Source organism: Mauremys mutica, chromosome 18 (genome assembly GCF_020497125.1).
Source record: "Mauremys mutica isolate MM-2020 ecotype Southern chromosome 18, ASM2049712v1, whole genome shotgun sequence".
Lineage (NCBI taxonomy): Eukaryota > Metazoa > Chordata > Testudines > Geoemydidae > Mauremys > Mauremys mutica.
Window position 1 is genome coordinate 24,957,023 of NC_059089.1, and position 25,654 is coordinate 24,982,676.

Genomic DNA, 25,654 nt, shown 5'->3' on the forward strand with positions numbered 1-25,654 from the left:
CACACCATTTCCTCATGACGCTACATCAAATTGGCAGCAAGTGGGAGCAATCCGGCTTCTCCCATTAAAACTGGAACACTAATGGTCTCCTGCAGAGACCGTTCTGGCAAGGAGTAAGGAATTTCCCCTACCCAGGAGACTGGCGCAGCCCACACACAACCCAGACTCCTTTCCTTGTGGTTACTGATTACCACTATGTGCTAGCTGCGATCCGAACACCCATGGGCAGATCCCTGCTCTGAAGCTTGCAATCCAAGAACAGACAAGCAGGCCGAGGCTAGAAGGAAGGGGAGTGAACTAGACACATTATATACAAGCCAACTCGATTCTCTGTGAGCAGCATGACAGGAGCAGGTCTCTGTCTGGGGCAGGCAGCAGGGAGAGGACAGAAAGGTCAGTGCTTTGCGCTCAGGAGTTGTGGAGTGAGCCACTCTGAGCATCTCCCGACCTCTGCGCCACAGCCCTTCCACTCGCCATCACCGAGTTCTGATTAAAAACAAAACCAACCCCCGCTGCACCAAGAAATTAAAGCGCATTCTAATAAATCACCACAAACTTAGAAGATGCCATTAGCTATTAGCAAACATTCCAGGCCTATGGATCAAGGTAATTCAGTATGATATGCTTGGGCATGCAAGGTAATAGGTTTCAGCTGAATACCATGTGACACACTCTCTGCTAGGGGAGGTGAAATGAAGCAGAGAAGGAGACCAGATGTATTTAGCTGAGCATTTCTGATTTATTTATTTATTTAGCCAGTGCGCTTAAGGTGAAGTGAAGGAGCGAAGGTAAGGCAGGCAGAAAGAAGCAAACAGAAGAGCATGCAGCTGTATTAGACAGAGTCTGGGCAGGGCTGGGCAGGCTCCGGCTGCCTCAGTTTGGACTTGGAAAGTTTTTCATGGTTAAAAAATAAATAAATCCCCCCAAACAAGCAAACAGCAGGATTTTCACAGGAATCCACAACAACAAAAATGGCGTCTCTCTCAGGTGGGCTCACACTCCCCAGTCAGGCTGCATGGGGTCAGACCTCTCAGAGAGGAGGGGATTTATCCCTGCACAGCTCTAGGCAGAGGCCTGCTGAACTCTCCCTTCCCTGCCGCAGTGGTTGGCACCAGGCCTGGGTCATTCCAGAGCTGCCCCCAGAGCAGAGGGGTGGGAGGGCAGGTTTAAAGGCCAGCCTCCAAAAGGTGTCAAACGCTGGAGGAGTCGGGGATTTGCTCACCCCCCACCAGATACCACAGACCCAGCATTGCCCATCTCCCGAGAAAGGTGCCCTGGGACAGCACAGAGCCAGGGCAACCCTGGGCACGTCTCTGCCTCAGGGACCTGTCTGCACCCACCGCTGTAGCGTCTGCGCGCCTCACAATCTTTACTGTCGTTTAGCTCACTCACCGCAGCCCTGTGGGGCAGGGCAGGGCTGGGCTATTTATCCCCCCTGGACAGAGGGGGAACTGGAGCGCAGACCCCCCGGCCTAGCCGCCCAAGGGTACTCTGGCACTTGGGGAGGAAGGAGGCGCTCCCTCCTCCCAGCTTTCAGCCCAGTGGTTAGGGTGCTCGCCTGGGAGGTGGGAGAGCCCGGTTCAGGTCCTCCCTCTGCCTGAGGCAGGAGAAAGGATCTGGGCTGGGCTCTGCCCCCTCCCAGGCGAGTGCCCTAGCGACTGGGCTCGGGGATATTCTGACACGCTCCACTTGGGATAAATCATCCCGGTGTCACTGGGGGGCAGAGGGCGAGCGTGCACACGCGAGCATGACTCTAGCCTCGCCATCTGAGCACGACCCCAGGCCGTGGGGTCCCCCTGCTCCAATGACTCCTTAATTAGCAACCGACAGGAGAGACTGGGGGAGCCCCAGTGGTTAGAGGCCACACGTGAGAGGTGGCAGATACCTTGTGAACTGATGGGCCTGATCCAGCAGCGATGCTCCGAGCACGTCCACCGGCTCGGGCACTGCAGGCCAGCTAGGCAGCCGCAGGCCACCCTTCCCTGCTGTGCGAGTCGCTCGAGGGCGGGGGGGCAGCGCGCGCCCAGGGGCAGGAACATCGGCACCGAGGGTTTGAGTGGGTTCAGGCGCCGACGGAGTTCAGGGGGTCTGAGAGTCCCAATAAAGCCAAAACTGGGGTTTAGGCACCTAAAGCCCCGTGTGAATCCAGGCGTAGACTTGCCCCAGGTCTCAGGGAGGCCGGGGTGGAGCCAGGAGTTGACGCTGGTCTCCCAAGTCCCTGCCCACTGCATCACCCTCCCTCAGAGCACGGAACGTTCCGGCGTTCCTCACCAGAGCGGGGCAGGGTGGCAGCTCGCACACAACCCCCTTCCAAAACAGCAAGGGCCTGGCAGCCTTCGCCTGTGTGCAGGACACCGAGGCTGCCTCCAGAGCATCCTCCATTGGTAAGGACAGGCCAGGGGTGGCAAGAGCGTAGGGGATGGGACAGCACCACGGAGCTGCCCTGCCTATACCAGCAGCCTGGCCTGGGGTGCAGCCCAGACAGCACTGCTCCGTGTGATGGCGGCCAGACCCAGCGTCCAGCTCACCGCAGGCACCCGGCAGATCAGGGGCATAGTTATCGTGTTTGCTCTTCTTGCTGCCCCGCCCGGCCCTGGGTGCTTGTCTGCATGTGCTGGGAGTTACAATTCCCATGATCCACGTGGCTCCCAGGGCCCTGCTAGTTCTAGCCCCAGGCTGGGAGACCCGGCACCGCGGGCTTTTCTCGGCAGTGCAGATGCACCCTGGCAGGACAAGGTGCCTTGCCCGGGCCATGGTCACACAGGGAGCCAGTGGCAGAGCTGGGAACAGAACCCATGTTCATGGCAGAAACACCCCAGTGGAGGGACTGCAGCTGTGCAAAGGGGTGTTTGACACCAGGCCATGGGTAACCCAGGGAATCCCCATTTCCCAGCCAGTGAGACAGGTCAGGTTTTAATCAAAAAACAAACCTCCCCTCCCACCCCACCCCCACATACCAAGAAAATTCAGTTTCCAGCAACAAAAATCCACAAGTTTTTGCTGGGCAGGTGAAAATTTTCATTCAAGCCAACATTGTTTTGCCCAACAAGTTAAAATTAAAAAACGACAACAACAAAACAAATGGAGGGAGGGGGCCAAGTCAGTTTTCAAGCTTTTTGTTGAAAATCCTAAAAATTTGATCAAGAACAGATGTTTCCTGTGGAAATTTCTGTTTCTGCAAATTGGCTACTCCCTAAAAATACCCTCCAAAGCTGGATGAAAAGCGCCACAAATCTGTATCAGCTCTAGCCATCGGCCCAGCACACAAGGGAAGGCATACCGGAAACCAGCTTTAGTGCTTTTCTAATTCTCTATTCTTTATTTGTATTACAGTCAGGGTCCCATCATGCTGGGGCTGACAAACATGTGCTGAATGACAGACCGTCTCCCAGGAAGTTTACAGCCTAAATAGACAGGAGTGGGAGAAAGCAGCAGCTGTACTACTGTGGCACAGAGGGATTAAGGGACTTGCCCAAGGGAAGCTGGAAGGCAATAGCAGGACTGGGAACTGAACCTAGATCTCATGAGTTCTATACCACTGCCTTACCCACAAGACCATCTCCCCCCCGAGGGCAGAGCATATTTAAGTGCAAGGGGAACTCACATTTTTAAAAGTCCTTTCACAATAAACTGATTCATCAAACACACACGGCTTGAAACATGCCTGACGCAGACAGGTTGGACAAAGCCCCAAACACTTGAGGGGAGAGAGGCAACCCACCCCCTAGCGATGATTTGGAGAATCCAGCCCCACCTCACTCTCCCTGACATTAAAGAGATGTCCAGGGCCAAGGAATGAAGACCAGGCCACTCTGCCCCACACCCCTAGCACGAGGCAGCTGGCTGCTGGGATGCTACAACTGCCCCTTGCTCCATCACCACATCAGCCTCTAGATGTGGAACGTGATTGGTCTGTTGGAGGGCTTGGACCTGGGACCCTCCATCTAAGAGCAGCAGCCTCCATAGCTAAAGCTAGCGGGCGAGGTGCCCCCATCTGGCAGCTGTAGCCGATTCATTAACCACTCAGATGGACCAGTCCCACACCATGGCCAGGGGGTTATGGGTGGCTCTCCGGTTGCCTCTCCCACCCACGGGCATCCTGTGATTTTAAAGAGGGTGAATCCAGCTCTTGGCTCCTGAGGGGCTTTCAAACAGGGAGCCAGACAAGGCCAAAGAGCCGGCGTGCAGCCCCCGGCACACTCCTGGACATGCCCCGGTTAATATTCCAAGCCAGTGCTGACTCTGACATTTTGTAAACAAGGGAAATTATAACATAAGTTGAATCCTGCGCCTGACTGGGTTCCACTAGAAAGAACGACTCCTCGTTGTTAACATGCTAAAGCGCTCTAATAGATCTAATGAGTTACAACGACAGCTCTGGGGCCAGAGAGGCGCCGTCCCAGCACACACGGCACTGGGGCTCTTTGGAGTTTGCTTCTGTTCTGCCCTTGCAGGCAAGCCAAGGCTCTAAGGTCCTTCTTTGCTATGGCCAGCAGCTGGTCGCTGCCTTCAGTTCCACCCAGCTTTGCCTTCTCTAATCATTATTCCTATCCGGGTGCTCTGGAGCAGTCCTTTCCCTCTGCAGAAGCTTGCAAGAGGAGGAGGAAATTAAGAGGACTAATTGCCAAAATAACAGTGCAGGCTCCGAAGGGAAATAACGCAGCCGTCGCTGAGAAGGTTTCTGCGATGAGTAATGTGGCACGAGAGCTAACTGGGATCACATTCCTTGCTGGCCGAATGTCAAACACATGAGCGTGTTTCCCCATCTACAAAGTCTAGATGCACCTTTATTCGGCTCCTTAGGCTCAAGGCAGGAAACCTGCCAAACCAGAATGGGGCTTGATCCGGTTACCTTAAGGGGCTCTTGTCCCTCCCTGAGTCTTTAGGGGCAGGTCATGCTCAGGCTTCAGACAGGAGCAGCTCACAGGGCTCAGAGCTGCCCGTCCAAACGCCACTGTAATGTGCTAATGCGGGATCACATGGACCACTCCACACGCAGACAGCAGGCTCCGATCAGAGTGTTTGCCAGCGCGCCTGCAATTCTGAAATTAAAGCCACGCGTGGCCATGAGGCACTCAGTTACCTGTAATCCGCACGTGAAGCAAGGTGGGAGCAAGCCATCCAGAGACCAGAGGTGGGATCCAGCAACCAGAGTTACCATCAGACCCCAGTGTCCTCCCAGGGCAGCTGGTGGAAGTAACAGCAGAATTTAGCACAATGGAGCAAACTTCTGGGGGTTACTCCCTGCTGAGGAGCTGGTTCCTTGGAGCACCTGTGTTCACCTACAGCGGGGTCGGCAAATCCCCAACTCTCCATGTGCTCAGTATTTCCTCGGAGCGGAGTGAACATGACCCATCTGGAGGTGCCCGGATTAGACAATTAATTCAGTGCTGGGAACTCAAACTCCTCACCAGGTTCTTGGGAGCAAAACCAGTTAGTTATTTACAAGGAACTAAATTATCTTACTAAGGCACCAGCAATCATGTTTCTCAGCCACAACTCACAGGCTCCCTGGCCTCCTAATTTACATAATCTCCCCGTTTATATTCCTACTGTGAATCTGACAGAAAACCAGGGGAGGCTCGTAGAGCCTGAAACAGAATCATCGGGAGCACAGGTTGGAGAGGAAGGAGCCCCCTGCTGGGACCGTGGCAAGGACTTGCTTCCAGGGCCTGGCTCTAGGGCCGTATGATGACAGTATGTTTCCAATGGGCCTGTCTGGACCGGAGTGCTTGGAAGAGAGATGGAGGAGGGCTCGCTTCCAAACCTGGAAGCAGGAGAGCTACGGAGCAGCAGCATCCGAGTGACTGGTCACCTTCAGCTCTTTTATAGACTGTTGTCACAAGCTCAATAAAAAAAAGTTAATGGGGTGGGGGAGAGGGGACAACAGGTGGTGCTAGGCTGGGATTTCCCATAAATCACTGAACAAGAGCATGAGCATCAAAAAATTATAATGGTCAGAACTGATCATAGCTTCTCTTCCCTTGCAATTCAAGAGCAGATGCAAGATTGGACAAGGGCCATTATGGAAAAAGTAGATGGCAATAAATATGTTTTAATTTAAACTCCTTGAAACGTAGTGGTGCTGTGTAAACGCTCTGGCAGGATTTACGGGGCCACATCTGGCAGCCAGGACTTTTATAGCTCATGTGCAGCCATCGCATGCCTTGGAATGGAACGTGCCCATTGCTGAGATGCACGGGAGAGAGGGCAATTATTCCTTTTATGCGCCTATAACACAGAATTAATGTCACTGCTCCAGCAGGGCTTTGACAGAAAAATGAGGCACCCAATGGCAGAGAAACTTGTTACAAAGTGAAATCTCAGCTTGTAGGTACCTTCTAGGATGGAAGCAGAGACATGGCTTAACTCAGGTGAGTGAAGGGCAGACATCTGCCAGTCTGCCCAGGCTAGGGTGGAGCAAATCCAGAGGTGGGGCTGGATAGAAATGGCCGTACACCAGTCCCCATTTTAACTGTAGAGCCACATGCGTCCTGGGGCTCTGGGCGATTTCCCCTCTCCGCTGTGTGCCTGGATTTGTATTTATTCTAAGGCTGGGGGTGGTGTCACATCTCTTCCCCCTGATGCCCTCTTTCCTTGGGAGCTATTGATGTAGGTTCTAGCAGCCTTGTCTGCATGAGGGAGCTGGCTTGCTGGGTGACTTCCCAGTTCTGACCTCCAGGCAATAGCCATGTTCTCTGCATGCCTCCCGACACACAGAGGCTAAAAATGGGTGGATTTAGGGGTTCCCTGGCATGGCTGTTTTTAGACAGGGTATTGACTGAAGCTCTACACTAGGAAGAGTCAAGCTTTAAAGCAAGGCTGCGTCGAATGCTGGATGCCTTGTAAGTAGCCCGACAAACAGGATCAGCAGTAGCTGCTTTCCCCGCTGGCATGGCCACGCTTCCCGCAACACCACTCTTCCCCCTTCCCCTGATGTCTCTGCAGCAGGCCACCAGTGCCAGCTTGCTGTCAGAACCATGCCCCGTTCAGATCCTTCTGCCTCACAAACATGCAGCTTGTGCCAGCTTCCCCTCGCCCAGCTTCCCCTCGCCCAGCCACCTGTCTAAACAAACCCTGAGCAGGTGAGCGGAGATTGCAGAGTGACATGCTTCTCTGCAGCTTCCCTCTCCTGTAGCAAGCGCTCCTGTCTCGGGTCTGGTGGCAACAGTAGGAGAGGGGTAGCACTGCCCTTCCTTGTGGTTGTATTTCTGGCTGGAGTTAAAATTATCTCCTGACTGTGAACCCAGCTGTCATGGCCATATCAGTTTGCCTGGTACCTGGGGAAATTTATCCCCCAGGTCAGCTGGGCTGGCCGTTATCCAGACCTAACGTCTACCACAAACCTCCAAGTGGAGCCAAGAGGATCCTTCGTACAATGATTTGTGGGGAAGCAGACTTCCCGTACTCGTGGTGCCAGACAGACAATGTGAGAGCGACCAGAGGGCAGGACAAGGAGGCAAGAGCTCTATTCCCAGCCCCTGGCTCAGCAGGGCTTCACCTAGGTTAGCAGAATTCAGATCTGCACCCACCTCCGGCACTAGCAACAGCACTAGCATAAACCCTGTCATGAGAACCTGCTCTAAGAAGAGCTAGATGAGTCAGTGGCGACACAGCACTGGTGAGGAATTAATCATAGAATATCAGGGTTGGAAGGGACCTCAGGAGGTCATCTAGTCCAACTCCCTGCTCAGAGCAGGACCAATCCCCAGACAGATTTTTACCCCACTTCCCTAAATGGCCCCCTCAGGGATTGAACTCACAACCCTGAGTTTAGCAGGCCAATGCTCAAACCACTGAGCTATCCCTCCCCCCAGGAAGAATTCTGGGAAGAATTCTGCTAGTGTGACCTGATTAAATCTCAACTCCCATCTGTATCCCTTTGTGCATCTATGAAATGCGGCTGTTACTTACTCTGTTCACAGGCTGGCTGGGAAGCTGGATTAATATTTGGCAAAAGGCTTTGAGATCCCCGGGTGAAATGTATTCATATAAACCACTGCGCTGTCTTACTCTTGTCAGCATAGGTGCTACCACCCGGTTAGGGCACCAGCACTGAACCTCCACTGGCCTGCCTGCAGACTCCACACCAGACCAAGCAAACACAAGGGGACCACTCACTCCAGCCCCCAGCAGAGCAGCCCCTGAGAACAGTCTGGGCTTTGGGGGGCCCTCGCGCTGCAGCCAGGTCATGCTGGAGGCTGTGAAGGAGAAGCTTGCACTGCCCCGTCTGCAGCGTGGCTCTAAGCCCCTCATTTCCATGCACATCAAATATTCAGCCCAGGTTTTGAGATCGCTGTATAAAGGGAAGGAGCCAAACAAGATGTGACGGAAATGTTCCATCTTCTGAGAGGGCCACGCTCTGACCAAAATACCAATGTTTGAACTGTTGGAATCGAACGGCTTCGCCTGGAAAGCCGGGATTCTGCTGGCGAAAACGAGACAGCTGTGCAGAGCTAGAACTCCAGCTGACATGCAGCCCAGGGTAATTAATTATACTGACCGATCGCTATGGGGAATGACTGTTTAAAATGCATAGTAGTGATGGGCTAGAGAGACACCAGGCTCCATGTGAATTAGGCTCTGAGAGTTACCTACTAAGATCTTCATTGTTGCTGCTATTGATCCTTGCCTGTCCCCCTGCAGGGAGCTGGCTACATGCTGGGAGTTATCAACCTACTAGATTTTCCACTGCATGCATCCGATGAAGTGGGTTTTAGCCCATGAAAGCTTATGCTTAAATAAATGTGTTAGTCTCTAAGGTGCCACAAGTACTCCTCATTCTTAATGCTCCTTATCGTTCGGGCTGAGATTTAAACACACACCTTAGTTCAATTTTGGCCTGGTGAGTGCTTGTTAACACAGACCTTCCCAGGCTTTGCCACTGCTTTACCCAGTGCGAACACAATGCATGCGATCGGAGATTAGATCCATCCAAGCATAGGGCCTGTGGTGGCCCCCACACCGAGAGCAGAGTGAATTTGTGACTTAGACCCCACTGAGCAGTGTCTCCCTGGCTATGCTCTCAAAAGGCTACGCCGGGGGAGGGTAACTGGAAGGCAGCCCCCCAAGGGCGTGGGGAGGCAGAAGGGGTATTGCTGATTCAGCACATCCTCCTACCCATCAACTTCCTCATGTTAACTCCCAACCCGGACAGTCTGGAGTCATTGGGTCAAACCTGGGCCCCTGCTGGAGCTGGGCTGTTGGGGAAAGTTGGTTAGAACTCTTGGAACAACTTTGCTCATTGAAAAATGGCCCTTTTCCAAAGAAGGAAAACAAACTTTTTTTTCCCATGAAAATGTTCAAAATCCTGTTCTCAGTGAAACCCACCAAAGTGAAAATGTTTGTTTCAGCTTTTCCTTCCCCTTTTCTTTCCCTCCCCCGCACGCTTTAGTGGCAAAATGGAAAGAGGTGGGGAAAACGCGTGAGGAAAGATAAAAAGGAAACAAAGGAGAGGATGGAGGAAAGACCCATAAACTGAAAACTCTAAAACCCACAAATTTCAAACCCCAAAATTTCCCCTGACAGTTCTTTGGGGGGGAAATGAATAAAGGGGAAACAAAACAAAAATTATTTCAAAATATTCCATGCAGAAATGGTGGGTTTTTTCATCAGCTCTATTTGTGGATGCCTTATGCCTAGGACCTCCCTCCCTCCCCTGTGTTCACGTGGGAAGCCAGCAGCAGCAGCTCCAGGCACCAGCGCTCCAAGCGCGTGCCTCTGGCGGCAAGCCGCAGGGGGCGCCCTGCTGGTCCCTGTGAGGGTGGCAGTCAGGCAGCCTTCGGCGGCTTGCCTGCAGGAGGTCTGCTGGTCCCGCGGATTCAGCGGCAATTCGGATCTCCCTCAGGCAAGCCGCCGAATCCGCAGGACCGGGGACCTCCCGCAGGCAAGCCGCCGAATCCGCGAGACCGGGGACCTTCTGCAGGCAAGCCACCGAAGGCAGCCTGCCTACTGTGCTTGGGGCAGCAAAAAAATCTAGAGCCGCCCCTGGAAGCCAGCACCCCCAAATCGAGTGCAGAGTTTTCACTCTCTTCACTCTCTCCCTACCGCTACATAAACTCCTACAGCATCATTTGTCAAGAGTTGATTACGAATTTATTTCCTAACAGCATTTACAAGGCAACGGTGAACTTCGCTTCATTTAATAATCACTTGAACAATATTAATAAAGCCAGCAGTAAACACAGCCCTAATTTAAAATGCTCCCAAGGAATTCACATGCAGCGTGTAGCGTCAGAAGCATCCCCTTTGGGAAGATACTACATTAATCCATGATATCACACCGCCCCGACAACTTCCATAATCTCCTGGTGTTGATCAGATACACAGGCAGCTCCATGTTTTACAAGGTTTTGATCAACTAATGCACATGATGGAGATCAGAGCGAAAAAACAGTGTAGAACAGATGTACCAATTGCTTCAAAACCATCTTTCTGTTCCCAATTATTGAACTGCGCAGTGGCATGCTCGTGGAGCTGTCAGACAGCTGTTCATAATGTCAAAATCCAAACAGGGCTACTACAGTCTATTCCTTCCCTGCCGATGGAAGAACAAGGAAGATCATCAGGAAAAAGGCAGGTTAGTTTAGAGCTACAAGCTGACCAAACCCACCCACAAATAAATACTAACCTGACATGATTACTGAGCTCTTTGATACCAATAAATCCACAATTTGTATCTTTCGGGTAACAACAACGCTAGACGAGTCAGCCCCTCTGAGTGCGCTAACACATGCTTTGCACAGGCCTAGAGCAGTGCAGCAGAGCTGCTGTTCTGAAGAATTCCTTTTTGGGCCCAGATTCTGCCACCCCATACACAGAGCCACCAGAGGCTCAGTGGGACGCAAGTGGTGCACAGATCTTGTGCTGACTTTCTGCATGCTGCTGAATTTTCTCCATATCTGCACACATCTGTGATTGCTTCTACCCCATAAGAACGGTCATAATGGATCAGACCAAAGTGTCATCTAGCCCTATATCCTGTCTTCCGACAGTGGCCAGTGCCAGGTGCCCCAGAGGGAATGAACAGAAGAGGTAATCATCAAATGATCCATCCCCTGTCGCCCATTCCCAGCTTCTGGCAAACAGAGGCTAAGGACACCATCCCTGTCCATCCTGGCTAACAGCCATTGATGGATCTATCCTCCATGAATTTATCTAGTTCTTTTTTGAACCCTGTTATAATCTTGGCCTTCACAACATCTCATGGCAATGAGTTCCACAGGTTGACTGTACGTTGTGTGAAGAAATACTTCCTTTTGTTTGTTTTAAACCTGATGCCTATTAATTTCATTTGGTGAACCTACTTCTTGTGCTACGTGCAGGGGTAAATTACACTTCCTTATTTACTTTCTCCACACCAGTCATGATTTTATAGACCTCTATCATATCCACCTCATGATGGCCTCTTGACATCAGTGGGAATTGCATGCATTTATCAGGACAGAACTTAGCTCTTTGGATTCCCCTGTTAATTAAGGCAAATCTTTGCATTAACAGAATGGCTTCCAGTCCTGAATCTACCACAGATTTCCTATGTGACCTGGGGCATGTCAGGTCATCGAATACTACAGTGGTGAGTGCAGTGTAAGAACCTAGCTGGAACAGAATCCAATTCGGCTTTTAAAGATGTCACTAAATACAGATTTGCTAGGTAAGACCATAAAAAAAAGTTTTCAAAAAGTTCCATCTATTGGAGTTAAAAATAAGCTGCATTTTAAAATACTTCTCATAGATATTTACAAAATAGGTTTTGATGGCTGCAAAGAAACCATGAAAGTCTATTGGTTAAGTTAAGAGTTTTTACAGAGGATCTTCAGTGCACATTTACATGGCAGGCTGTGCCTATTATATACTGATTTAATAAGCTCCATTTAGAAGCTCCCTGTTTTAACAGCACTTGGATAAGTATCCCTGTGATCCGTTCATTAAGATCAACTGGTTACAGTCTGTGTTTTATAAAAACTCCTAAAATGGTACTTAAAAATCTGCTTTACACAAGCAAGGGGTTCTTCTTTTATGGCTTTTTTACATTTGTAAGATGAAACCAACCAAAAAGGCAGGGAATGCAAAGCGATAGCGAATGCTGCATGGCCAGAACCAGGCTGGCTCCCAGGGCTTCAGGCTGGGAGGAGGCTGACCGAGGCTGAGGGAAGTGGCCACAGTCACAATGAAATAGGAACAGACAAATGGCTTTGTCAGTCACTGCCACTGTTTCAAGTTAATTTCAATCCCACTCCTTCCTATACAAAGCGTGTTTTGTAAAGAAGAAAACTGGTTCAACAGTGAATACACACATTTGTTAACGAAAGAGGACTTGAATTCATTTAGAAGGTACATTCATTCACTTCCATATTGCTGTTCAAAACCTACTCAAGAAATCTATGTGGCTGCTTTCACCTTCTGATAATTGGCTTGTATACCCAGACCCGTCTTGGCAATGGGGCCATAGGCCAGATTTGCCTTATTGTGAACACTCATGGCACAGTCTCCAGCCAAAAATTATATTCAATCCACCTGCTCCTCTGAATTCAGCAGCATCACAGCAGAGGAGAAAATGTTCTGGGATAGGTCTTTCCTGACCCCCAAGCACATGGTCACAGCTGATCAAGGCAGGTTAATTTCCAGCTGATAAACACCTGACTTCAATGAGCAGTGCACTAATACCCTGAAATTCTTCAATCCCTGGCCCAGCAACTGAAAGGACTCAAACCCCAGAAACCTTACAGTTCTCTTTGCATAACAAGAGCTTCTTTCTAATGCTGCCTCACTATTCAAACACCAGTTGATCTGGAGCCATACACTGGGACAGAAGTCTCATCAAATGTCTTTCTCGAATATACAGCAGCAAATGTATAAGTTAAAAGCATGTGTGAAGGCCATAATGTTTGTAAATGAAGAATTCATTCTTACTTGAGAAAAGCATTGACAGATTGTTTGCCTCAATCAACAAAAGTGAGTGATTGTTTTTAAGTGATTAGGGTTTGAGTGAGTGTTTGCCATACAAGCAGCTCAGTGCTACACACAGGTCTGTAAGGGGACGCACAAAGCAAGGGGCAGGGGGGTATGGTGGCTGGGTTGCAGACAACACAGCTACTAAGCAGACTTCTTACTGTGGATGAGAGGACACCGAACCAGTCTGAACTGGGGAATCCCAAGGCCTTCCTACTAGTGTTGTTTTACTGGGTGGCCCTAACCTGTGTAAAGGGCTGTTTCCAACTCCCATGACCGTTTAGTTTCCCTGTTTAAACTTGTTACTGATTTTGACAAAGTCATGTTTGCCCTAGCACCCCAATATTAAAATATGCTACCCTTCTTGAGGGTGATAGCAAGGGATGATGGTCATACTGTATGGTAGGACAGCAGCAAAGCCATGCCCACGCAAATACAAACATGTAAATACAGCATATGCTGCTACTTACTGGTTTGGGAGCTCCTATGTCATTGCTCTGGGCAGGGTAATCGGAAGAGATCAGCTACTCACAGGCACATATCCTAGTGGAAGGCCTCTGTTCGGCTTGAAGCAAATCCACTGACACAGCAAGAGATGCAGGGGGAAGGGAGTACCCAGGTGTTTCTTATATAGCTAATTTTAACCCATGGAAAGATAGGAATTGTTGCTCGCTTGCAAAGCATGCTGGGGTTTGTAGTTCTCTAGCACAGTACATGCACCATAAGAATTGTCACTCCCTTGTGAGGTGAAAGTGAAACACAGCTGAATGGAGCCGGCATGGCCTGGGATTATATGTTACTCACCTCATTTCTTCTCACTGTGGTATGGGACCTTGAGGAGAAGAAACTAAACAGAAGTAACTTTGGAGTCAGGAATCTGAAATCCACTTTTTCTGCTATTGATTCCTCTTGTGGGTCTATTTTGTTTCGTGGTTTAAAGGGCTTTGGTGATCTTTAATCTCCACATTAGGACACTGAATAAATAACTGCTTAAACCTATGTCACGTCTCTCTCTGATATGTCAAAGGTGACACTGTCATTTCCCACCCTCCCTCTCCCTCCATCCACACTGAAATATGCGCATGACGACATGTGTGCTGCTTTTATAGCTGGCTACCTTGTACCAGGCATTCTAAAAGATGGCTCCTAAATATTTAATACATAGATCATTACCCACAAATGTATCTTATCAATGATTCATAATCTATGTACATTACACAAATCTTTTAAAAAAAACCTGTTTTCCTATTTCAGAAAAATTAAAGCACTAAACATTCAATGATTCATTCATAGCAATGATAAAATATAGCACATAACTCTGTATGCAATAATAGAATCAATATCTTAAATAGATCAAACTATCCACAGCAATAAAGTGCAACATTTTACAAATACAGTGGAACAAACAATAGTGACATTTACTGTTTCGGGACCAAGTGAGGAGAGCAAATAGCACTTTAGTTTTTAATTGGTAAGTGATCATTCTGAACTGATTCAGGTCCCTGCAGTTTACTTGGAGTAATAAATGCAAATGTTTTAGTATGTGTCACTGGCAGTGCCAACCATGACAAATGCAAAGGCGGAGAGGGTTCTGGCCCTCTTCTGTTCCCTGCCTGGCATCCTGAACCATAAAGGAGTAGGCTCAGCACAACTTCATTGCCAGGTTGTGCCCTTTTGATTTTCCGCCCCTGGTGCGTACAGACACATTGCCGCCTGCCAGCCAGAGATTGGAACTATTGACTCGGTGGGGAGAAGCTATGAACAGTTAACAGAGGCACAAGGGCTGCAGTACTCCAGAAATTCCCCTCTCCTTCCATAGCCTGCAACAATCTTTCTGGGTATTGTTGCTCTCTGACCCACCTGTAAAGCCACAGTCCACAATCATCTTCAGAGACACGTGCTGAGTTCTCTTGACTCCACACTACACCGATATGTCAATTATTTCAATCTCTGCTGATAACCTTAAGATGGCACAAATATTTGCATTCATTATTAGAGGCCCATTGCTGCAGCATCTGGACCAATTGAAGATTAACTCAATGAAGCAAACATTTTGCTGGACTCTATTTCCATTACAGTATTTGCAATAGAATTACTTCAGCGATTAGTCTGTGAAACTGGGGTGGGAGGGAGGGGCATGTACCTTGGTCTCATGCATTTGATGAAATGTCCTGGATGTGCCATGCTCCATAAGCAATAACTATTTGGTGGTGTCTCTGGAGCAGAACACCTCTTTTTTGTGTTCACTTTCTATCAAGAGGTTCTCAGTGTTAGAAAAGTAAATGAAAGACAGAATTGCATCACTATCATTTCCAATTTTTTTTCAAAGTAACAAGATAATCAGATCCCTCGGCTCAACTTTGCCCTCAGATGCGCACAACGAAATCAAAGGTAGTTGAGATTTTGCTTTATAGGTGCAGACAGCCTGTATACCAGCAGTACCACACTCTTTAGGGGCCAGCACCGAAAGCACTGCCATTGGCAAGCAGCCTTTAAAGGCCAGGGAGAAGAGGGCTCCAGAACTTTCACCACAATCCTCAGGAGAAATGGTTACTTAGTGTAACTGTGGTTCTTCGAGCTGTAATGCAAATGTGCATTCCATTACCCTCCTTTTGTCCCCTCTGCACCAGAGTCTCATCTCTTGGGCATTCAGTGTGGAAGAAGGGAGGGGGGTCGGGTGGTGCTGCCTCATATAGCCAGGGGTGGGGGTATGGCCTGGAGCATCTCTGTACTTCTGTGGGTACTTCTAGGCAAAATTCTCTGGCTCCAGCGCGTGGGGTGCGTACACACCTAACTGGGATACACAGCTGTGCCTGCTCGAAGGAGAACGCCTGGCTCTCAGTGCGGGTGTTTGTAGTCAAGGAGAACTTTACAGCTTCCAAACAGCACAAGTTGTCAGAGCAACAACAGCACTCCAAGCCCAACAAGCTGGGCGTTATTAGAAACAGCAGCACGGTTTGACGGAGATGAATGATGAGACACCATCCTGAGCCAACTTGAAAACAACTTCTACACTAAGATGCTTCAATTAAACTCAAATTATTTCTGGATTTTATGACGTTTCCAAGTCACTCACTCACTTTACGTATTAAATCAGGATATTTGGATCGGCTCTGGAATATAATGTGTCATACACTCTGATGTGTGTTTATGATAACTAAAATACACTATTATTACTATTCCTTTAAAAGAATAGAGAGCAGCACTGTATTTATTGTCTCGGCTAATATCTTATCCTTAAAATATTACCTGCCAAGGAATCTCCCAGGCTGGTGTTATTCAAGGCAAGACTAGACAGAAAACCAGTCGGATTTTGGTGGAAATCTAACAACATATCTGGTTGCAGGGTGCAGTGTAGATGGCATTTTAATGCATCTACTCTACCTTTTAACTGTAGCTCTGTAGATTTAAAAGAAATTGTGTGGTGCCATTTACTCAGAGGCCCCTTCTGTAAATTTGATTCAAGACATTAGCTGAAAAGATTAGATTTGATTTATTTTATCCCTTATGTTAGTTATAACCAAGAAGATATCCACTTTCAAAGGTTAAAAAACCAAAACCATCCTCACTGGGTGGAAAAAATGCATGTGGTGTGAGAATGAGAGCCTGCAAATCGTACAGCTCCAGTCAGTAGCGGCACCAAGGACAGTTACAACTTGGCATCACTTGAGTTGGCTGGGAGGTTGGTCTCTCTCCATTATGGCAGGATTGGATTTAATGACGACGTCTGCACTCCTGTGCAATGAAGCTCTAAGAAAGCCCACCCCCTGGAAAGCAAAGCACTATATTCTAAACACAGGAAAAGACAGACCATCAATAAGCTCATCTGCTCTGGACAACTGATCAGGTTTCGTGTTAATGAGCAAAAAGGTAGCAGAGGAGTCCAGCCCTCGGCTTGAAGGGCTTGCGCTAACTGAACAAAGCCACAGCAAAGCTCAATCATCTAATCAACAGCTGCACCGTTCAGTGGGATGAATGACAGCTTACCAAGCTGGGACGTAACTACATCGGTGCAAATGATTCAGTAGCACCAGGGCCCACAAGGATACAGGGGGGCAGGGGGACGCTCAGATCTAGCTGCATACAGGTATCCCTATTCATGCCACTGGCAGAAGTTCAGCCGTGCCACACCACAGTGGAAAGGGGCCACTGGAGGAGAGCGGGTCCCGGGACAGGGAGGCAGCTGGGATTGGGGGCCCCTCCAGCTAGGGCAACCTCAAGCGTGAGCAGTCGGCAAAGATGCACAGAGAAGGTGTGTGTGTGGAGTCACAGCGATGAGGGACGTGAGGGGGAGACGGGGCGGATATGGGAGATGTGCCCCCCACTTCTAGACATGGAGCCCCAGGTAAAAGCATTGGCCATTTTGAGGCAGAACTGGCTGAGCTGGGAGGCTGGACTGGAGCTGTGGGGGATGGGGAAGGGAGCTGGAGTGGCGCTTGTAGGGGTTCTGGATCAGACTGGGGGGAAGGCTGGAGTGGAGCTAGAGCAGACAAAGGGGGGACCTGAGGGAAGACTTGTGGGGGCCTGAAATGAGGGTGAGAGGTGGCTCAGGGAAGCAGGGGGCCAGAGGAGTGATTGGATATGGGCTGGGGGAGTTGGGGGCTGGACTGATGGAGGCTTGAGGGGGGTTGAGAGCTTGTGGGGCTCAGAACTGCAGGGTTATGGGGGGGAGTTGGCAATCTGAAGGAGGGCTGTGAGGGAAGCTAAGCAGGGGCTGAATTGGGTCTGTGGCTGGGCTGGAGGGGGTGGATTTTGGAATCGAGAAGAGGGACCCTAACATATTCTTGCACCCGGGCCCTCTGGGACCTTGCTATAACCCTGCTACCAAGAAGATGAGCAGGAAGTTTTCATCTTTATAATCAACTAAGGAGAGACAGTCACATTCTAGTAGAAGCTCCACAGCAACATAAGAAATGACACTAATAGATTCAACATGGTGCCAAATTAACAGAAAATCGCTAATAAAAGCATCAATTTGCTGTGTGTGTGGGCAAGCTGGAAAATAGAGCCATGGAATTAGGCAGAACAAAGAGAGAACATGTGGTGGAAAAGAAAACAGACGACAGATGAGTGGGTGATACCTGGAGGCTGAATGGTCACTGTCCAACAGACATAACAATTGCTAGTGATGAAACATGGAACAAGGTCAGACAGTGATGAACACAGGCTTGATTTTTCCATATGGTGTTTCCATGAATGAGTGGAAAGATTTCAGTGGTAACCAGTCTAACAAAATACATCCAAGTACCAGTCTCTTACTGGTTTTCTCCCTAGGATGAGCCATCAGGATTTACTGATTAACATCAGGACATTAGCATTCATATCCTGAATTAAACCCCTCTGGTCATGTTTTGTGTGCAGACTGCACTAGCCCAAGGGTTATGTAAAATTCATTTTTGCTTTGGACTCTAAATAAGATTCAGAAGAAATTGCCAGAACTGGAGGATGGGGCAAAGCGGGAATGTGACTTGCTATTAAGTCCCCAAAGCACAGCCCTGTTCTATATATTCTCTACAGGGAAGAATAGGTCATGCCGTTTCCCAGCTGTATAAATAGGTGGATTTTGGGTTACCAGTGATAGGTAACTGCATGTGTTGACTATTCTTTGTCTTTTAAAATGGGAGGCAAATCAGCGAAATCACATAAGCAAGAAATAGATACAAGCTCTGAAAAATCTATATTCCATCCATCAGAACAAATAAAGAGTGGCAACATATAGAGACCCCTCATCTGAGTTTACTACAAACTGCAGTTTTTTATCTCACCTAGATACAGGGAGCACTGTTATGAGATGAGAAAAATGGATATTTCAGGGCATAGATTGTACCACTTGAAAGATCTAAGGAAAGGCACTCACATTCATAACATTTCAAATCCAACTCTTATACAAGACTGTCCTTATAGGACATCAATCACAAGATGAGGGAAACTGTACGCTATTTTCTAGTAACACACTGCCAATCGCAAGACAAATGCCAGATGTCACAGAACAAGAAGTAACCATTTTTCAACTTGTGAATGTCTTCAAACATATTACAATGAAAGTGTGAAAAAAAGATCCTTTCAGCTTCATCTGTTTTGACAGATGCCAAAACTTGGAGCATGGCATTTTATCTTCATCCTGCAATAATCTTTATGAAACTTAAACAAGGCTGAGGATGGTGGCTTCAGCCTAAAATTACACTCTTCACTGCACAACACAAAACATTTCAAGCAGTCTGGCCATTGCAGGAGAAAAGATTCGCCCTTAAAAAAGGGGAGGACAAGTCTGAGAAGATAAGAGTGCTGTGCCATCTGACATTAACATGGTCCAGTTCATATCGTTTCTAATTGGCTGTTTGTCTTCTTACTGCTCTCTGCAGTACCACTACTGACTACTGTTAGTAGGCAGTTATAGGCTGCATGCAGCTTTTTTCCCCCAATCGAGAGCATAAATTCTAAATGTTGCTTGTGTAAATTCATTTAGCCCATTATATTAAACAGGTGTCAAGATGTTAAATCGTCCACTGCAGCGGAAGTGTAACCCCAAAAGTCATTTTCAGTAGAGACATAAAATCTTGTGTAATCGCTGGTATTTCTAATATGCCCGTCACTGCAGTATCTGGTTTTCTGCATGCCCTTAAAACTGGAAGCAGTAACTTTTCTGTTAAGACGCATGTGAAATCAAAATATACTGTATTCTTTGGGGCTTTTCATCATCCTAAAGGACAGCAGGTTAGAGGATAGAATGTGTAGGTCCAAAGGGAGACAGAAAAAAACAGTCTGACACCACTGATGTAGTTACAGCCCATTGCATGAAGGCAAAATCTGAAATATTTAGGAAAAGGGGATATATGATTTTGGGAAGCCCTCAGGTGCCACAGTGTGAGAAACTGTCCCAAATCATCTGGTCCATAAGCAAAGATTGTTATACAATTTTCCCAAGACATTCTGCTTGTCTTTAAAATAGGACGTGCAGATTTTCCTGCCTCTTTCTCTTATTTTAGAGCTAACATATCCTCTACTGCAGTCAATACAAAAGCCAATCTCCCCTCTCCATTTGTGTTGCCCTACAGTAGGCTTCCTCTGGGGTGCCCTGAGGTATCAATGGAGTACAGGATCAAGTACAGTATTTCATTGTGTAACATCTTGTGCAGGAGTTCAGCTCCACAGAACTCCATTTGGGAGAAAACCCTAACAATGGTGATCTTAGTGATGCTTAATAGAACTCTGAAACATCAAGAGGTAGTGTAATATCAGTGTAAAGATCACCACTATCAGTCTGACAATGAAGTATTAGCGTTCTCTCACTTTGGCTAAGGAGACAAGAGCATGGGTCCCAGGGTTCTTGTTGTGGTGCCTGGGAGATGATCAGCTATGTAGACTACACACATAATTTAATTAAATATCACAATAAAGACAGTGGGTCAAATCCTGTCTTTAGTTAAGCCTACATGGGGTTGCAGTGAGTGTAAGTGGGATGTAACTGATGCCCAAGCTTTTTGCTAGCATGCTACATGTGAAGGAATGAATTCACCTGATTACCTCTGACAATTGAGAGAGATGAGGTAGGTGAGCTTTTACTGGAGCAATTTCCAATAAAAGCTATTACCTCAGCTACCATGTGTCTCTCATCACCTGGGACCCACACAGCTACAATACCACTTGGGAAATTCTTTACCAAACCATAACCAGGTTAATGAAAACACCTATTAAAATGCCTTTTTTTTGCTTAATTATTGAGTTACCTCAATCCTATTATAAAGAGGAAACATCAAATTTTAAAATTAGAAATTCTGAAATTTAATCACAGATCAAAAACTGCTGAAATTTTAATTTAAAAAAACATACCATTCAAAATCTTTTTTTGCAAATAGCAACAATTTTTGTAATAAAATCCAGTAGATAATTACTAACATTTTGCTGAAATTTACTGAAAAATACGCAATTTTATCACAGACCTGCTTGCGTGGCCCATCCTGTCCTATCTTAGATCCTTGTACAACACCCGTCACCACAGTATCTGAGCACCTCACCATCTTTACTGTATTTATCCTCACATTATCCCTGTGAGTTAGGACAGTGCTATTATTGCTGTATTACAGATGGGAAACTGAGGCACAGCCAAAGTGACTTGCCCAGAGTCTCTGAGAAAGACAGTAGCAGAGTACGGAATTGAACCCATGCCACTCAAGTCCCAGAATGCTTTAAACACTAGGCCATACTTCCTCCTCTTCATGTCCTGTAACTATGCTAGCTAGGTCACAGCATGGACAGCTTTCAAATTAGCCCTTGAATTCTTGAATTCTAAAGAATAAAAGAAAGGATTTTTTCCTGCAGCCATTTGGGTAAGTGCATTACCATCAGGGGCAATTATACAATGGAAGCTTCCTTGTCAACAGTACCGAAGATCTAAGTATCAAAGTCTCGCTGAGGCTAGCCCCCCAGTAAGATCAATGGGAGTGCAAACTAGTGGGTCCCACAACTTCTCTCCTATGAAATAGGAGTAAACTATGCAATTGTGTTTAAAAAGAAATCTAGTAACATAATCCAGCAGGGATTACTGTATTCTCTTGTACAGCTTTGTTCTAATATATATATTTTTAAAGAGAAATTTGAGGTAATATGAAAAGGTACAGCTCTAGGTACCATTCCTGGTCCAAAAATGATAGCAAAAAAATCCAATATGCAATTAGTCTAGCTTTTTACTGTTAAATCCATTAGTTACAGGAATAGACACTTGAAAAACTAGCTCTGCACAGTTCGGTGCTGTACTGTGACAGAATATTAATTACAGCATTGAATGCTGGCCAGAACATGCTACAAGTACAGAGAAAATACGTACAGTAGCTGTTCAAATAATTATTAAAATAAAAAACAAAGTATGGAATTGCTCCTATCTGCAGAGCATAGTTACAGGGTAATAGGCAGTGACCCAGAGAGCTAGTGCTCATGCAGTACATAAAGCACTATACTGTAATGAACAATTCTAGTTGTTTTCCTCTCCAAAGGACCAAACAATAGAATTACTTCATTTTAATTTGCAGTCTGGCCCCAGAGCACTGCTCTTTGTTATTGCTGTAACGGTGCCCAGATGCCCTGAAAGCCTCTCAGTCAGATGGAGCTACACCGATCTCCACCCACTGAGGACCTGACCCAGATCTTAATGAATTCAGAGGTTTGCCATAATACTAAGATCAAGGCCTAACTAAGGGCCTAATCCAAACTAATGGGAGTCTTCCATTGACTTCAACAAGCTTTGCGTTCAGACCCTATGGGCCTAACTCTACATGATGCTAAGTGCCCTCAACTCCCAACCCAGTGGGAGTGAAGAGTGCTGTGCCCTGAGTTCAAACTCAGGTTCTCACAGAGGCCTTCAGCCAAGAATGCCCTCACACTTGTCCCAGTAGATGAAATGCTTGGATCAATCCAAAATTTTTTATTAATTGTGTTGGTACCATGGGAAATTGGAGATCTCAGTGGTGGGGTCCTCAACCGTTCAAGGCCATGAAGATCATAACCAGCATCTGATCCTGACAACTGTGACTCACTTAGGCCTGATCCAGAGGCCACTTAAGCCCCACTGACTTCCCTGGGCTTTAGATCTGGCTCCTAGGCCCTGACCCTGAAAAGAGAACAATGCTGGGGTGAGCCTTTGCAGTTCTCTTTGCAGGATCAGTGCTCACCAATCCATATGTGTGCAGTCCTGCTGAAGTACCACCTATCAATTTAGTGAACTTAATGGAGCTGGTTTGGGGTATACGGGTGGACAGGATTGGTAGCCATTTTAACCTTTTCTTTTGACATATAACAGCAGTTGGAGTAACAAAGGCTGTGTACAAAGAGCTGGACCCCAAAAGTGGTTATGATTTCAGCGCTTTAGGATTAACTTTAAAAAAAAATACAGTATGTAGATGCCAGCACCCAACAGACAAAAACTGTATCAATACACACAAAACAAAATACAGTTAAATCCTCATAAAAGAGAGACAAAGCCTAAAATGTGATCAAATGCATAATTTTGGTTTTTAGTTTTTTAAAAAAGCACACAATTTATAAATGCCAGTTTGCATCTCCTTACTTGGTTTCAAAACAATGTCCAGAACACACAGCGCAGCTCAAAAACATGTTGCTCATGTTGTAGAAATTGGCTTCTCCTAGGCATTACTGAAGCTGAAATTCCTTCAGTGAGGTTGCTCCTCTCGTCAGTGCTATCAACCCCATGATGCCAGTTATCATAAACATTGCATTTTTGCCCCTTTGTCTTCATAAATGATTTTCTATAAACTCTGAATGAAAGACGCAGTTTGTCATTTCAGCTACTTTGTATGTCCACTGGGGAAATAATAAATAACAGCCATTTCCACTGAGAGTCATTACGTGGAAGGAGAAGTTTGCAATAGTCATTTCTGAAGAGCATAAATCAGGGAAAGCTGTAATAAATAACGGTGACTGTCAGATGGAAGAACTCAAGAGCCTGTGTTTCACCTCCTGCAGCATGTGTTCAGGGATCAGTTTCCAGCCCTGTCATTGTCTTTTTTCCTTGATAGCGCTCATCAAGACCGATGATTTCTATAATCTGTACGTTTATTGGCAGCAGTCATGCGGTTCAGGAGAGGCGCATGAGTAGCTGCGGTGAGGTGGAGTCCATCTGGCTGACAGGTAACCAGCGCTGCTCGGCGTTCCGTTATTCCTCGGCTGCAAACCAGGCGCTTTTCATCGAGGATGGCTAGATGGTACTCACAGAAATCAATCAATGATGCCACTTGCTCCTGAAGTGAGAGTGACTTGTATCTTCTCTGAGCCAGGCAAAAGAAAGCTTCTACAAAGGCTTGCAAGCACATCCCTTCAAATAAGAAGAGAGTTTACATTAGAATCGTGGCACAGACTTCTCTCATATGCTGCAGTCTTTTAATCTAATATGTCTCATTTCTATACCCCTGTTCATCCCAAAGAATGGATGTGTATACACACACACACACACACACTTGCTATTCGTTAACTCCTTTTTAATTCAAGCAGCAACTGCCTAGAATGGTCACAAACAAAAACACCCATCCTCTGCCCTTCAAAGACCAAAATGAGACATTTTCCTTGTATTTGACACACAAATCAAACAGCTCAAAGATTTAAAAGAAGTGTCCCAGAATAGCAAACATGCTCAAATTGGGTTATAGATGGGTGACATTCCTGAAAGTAGAAGCTATTCATAAGGATATGCTGTGATCTCTACAAGCATCAGTATGACCTGATAGTCTGGCATCTGGAGGTAAATGGCTACAGGAACTATTGATTCTAAGAGGTTGTGAAATTGAATTGACACAAGATCAGCCCTGATTCTTGTTGCTTCAGACATTACACTGAAATAGAGTCTGACACTTACTCACATGCTGAGCTCCAGAGAATATAATTTGCCCAAGGAAAAAACAAGTCGTCATGTGCAACTGAAGTGTGTCATTTTAAACTTTGCTTTCTTAGAGATGGGACCAAACCAAAATCTCAGATCTGAATACACTCCAGATTTCAGGGTGTTTCGGTTTATGGCTCTGTAAACCTGGCCCCATTAATGAGTGCCCTCAGAAATGTACAAGTGAGTTATCCTAAACTTCCTGTCCTCTCTGCTGACACTGCCCTGTGCAGCCACCCATACCTGGCCTTTCTGCTGAGATGCCCACTAAGGCTACCAATTAGTGACAGTCCTGGTAGTGGTGTTGGCAATGTGGACACTTCTCTAGTAGGAACTGGACTGTGACTCACCAACTTGTTTCACATATGTCACCGAACAGCCATCAGATGGTAACAACTTGGTCTCCACTGACCTAGGCTGGATTCGAACTGGCACCTGGAAGTGAAAGGCTCCATGGTTTCACCATCACTCCTTTCAGCAACTCAGTCCCTCCATTTTTTTGTAAATTGACACTCTGTTGTTGCACATGCAAAAGCACAACTTCCCAGTCCACAATTCTTTGCAGCCGCTTTTCCTTTCTAACTAAAGGAGGCCACAAATGGGAGGCTGGGGCCTGGCGGGCCACACAGTACTTCAAAGGCCAAGTGCAAAGACTGGAGCCTGCATGTGGGCACAGATGGGCTATTCAGCTCATGGTAGCTCAGATGGGTTCTCTGCAGCAGCAGCTGGCCTACTTTGGCTTTTCTAAAGTCTCTTTCTCTGGCTCCAGGGAAAGCTGCTCCTGCAATGGTTTGGCATTCTTTAGCTGTTTCCTGTCCGTCCTTACCGCACTAAGGACTGGTACTTTGACTTGAATGTTCTTCATTAAGGGATTGCAGATGAATACTCGGATTCTCTCTCCTCCCCAACAACAGCCCTTAGCTCCTGCTGCCTTCTTCACCCCTGCCTTGGTAAGACTAAACATTCAGCTGAAACACCAGCGTTAACTCCCCTGCTTTGACGAGAGGTGCCCTGAAGGGATAAGGAGCTCAGATTTCTCTCTCATCCAGGAGATGGCCCCTCCAGCCACACACAGAGCATAGTACGGACACAGAGGCAAGAACCCCTTACTGGATCACCATCACCACTGCCTCCAAAAAGCTGGGCTCTCCTTCAGGTCTCCTATCCAAGTACTAACTCCCACCGCTTCTTAAATGTGTACGATGGAAAGTTCACATCCCAAGGTGGGACAGACAAAGGTACATCGCTGAGGTGCATGTGTTCAATCTGTTATTCTAAAGGACTGGCTTCCCCAGTCCGCTCCAAGAAAAGAGTCTG

At 47.2% G+C, this 25,654-nt stretch overlaps 1 protein-coding gene across 11 annotated transcripts in view; it reads right to left on the bottom strand.

The window, feature by feature from the left end:
- The window catches only part of TTLL11 (tubulin tyrosine ligase like 11), a 226,364-nt gene that overhangs the window by 90,654 nt on the left and 110,056 nt on the right, over nucleotides 1–25,654 (bottom strand). For 5 of the 11 annotated variants that reach the window (XM_044992380.1, XM_044992369.1, XM_044992368.1 and 2 more), the window contains one exon: nucleotides 20,720–23,776. The exons of 5 other annotated variants lie outside the window; for them this stretch is intronic. In XM_044992380.1, the coding sequence (XP_044848315.1) occupies nucleotides 23,487–23,776 (290 nt within the window). In that variant the 3' untranslated portion in view covers nucleotides 20,720–23,486. Of the gene's footprint in view, nucleotides 1–10,104; nucleotides 10,538–20,719; nucleotides 23,777–25,654 lie in introns of those variants that run through there. One more of the 11 variants, XM_044992377.1, reaches the window with a different exon arrangement.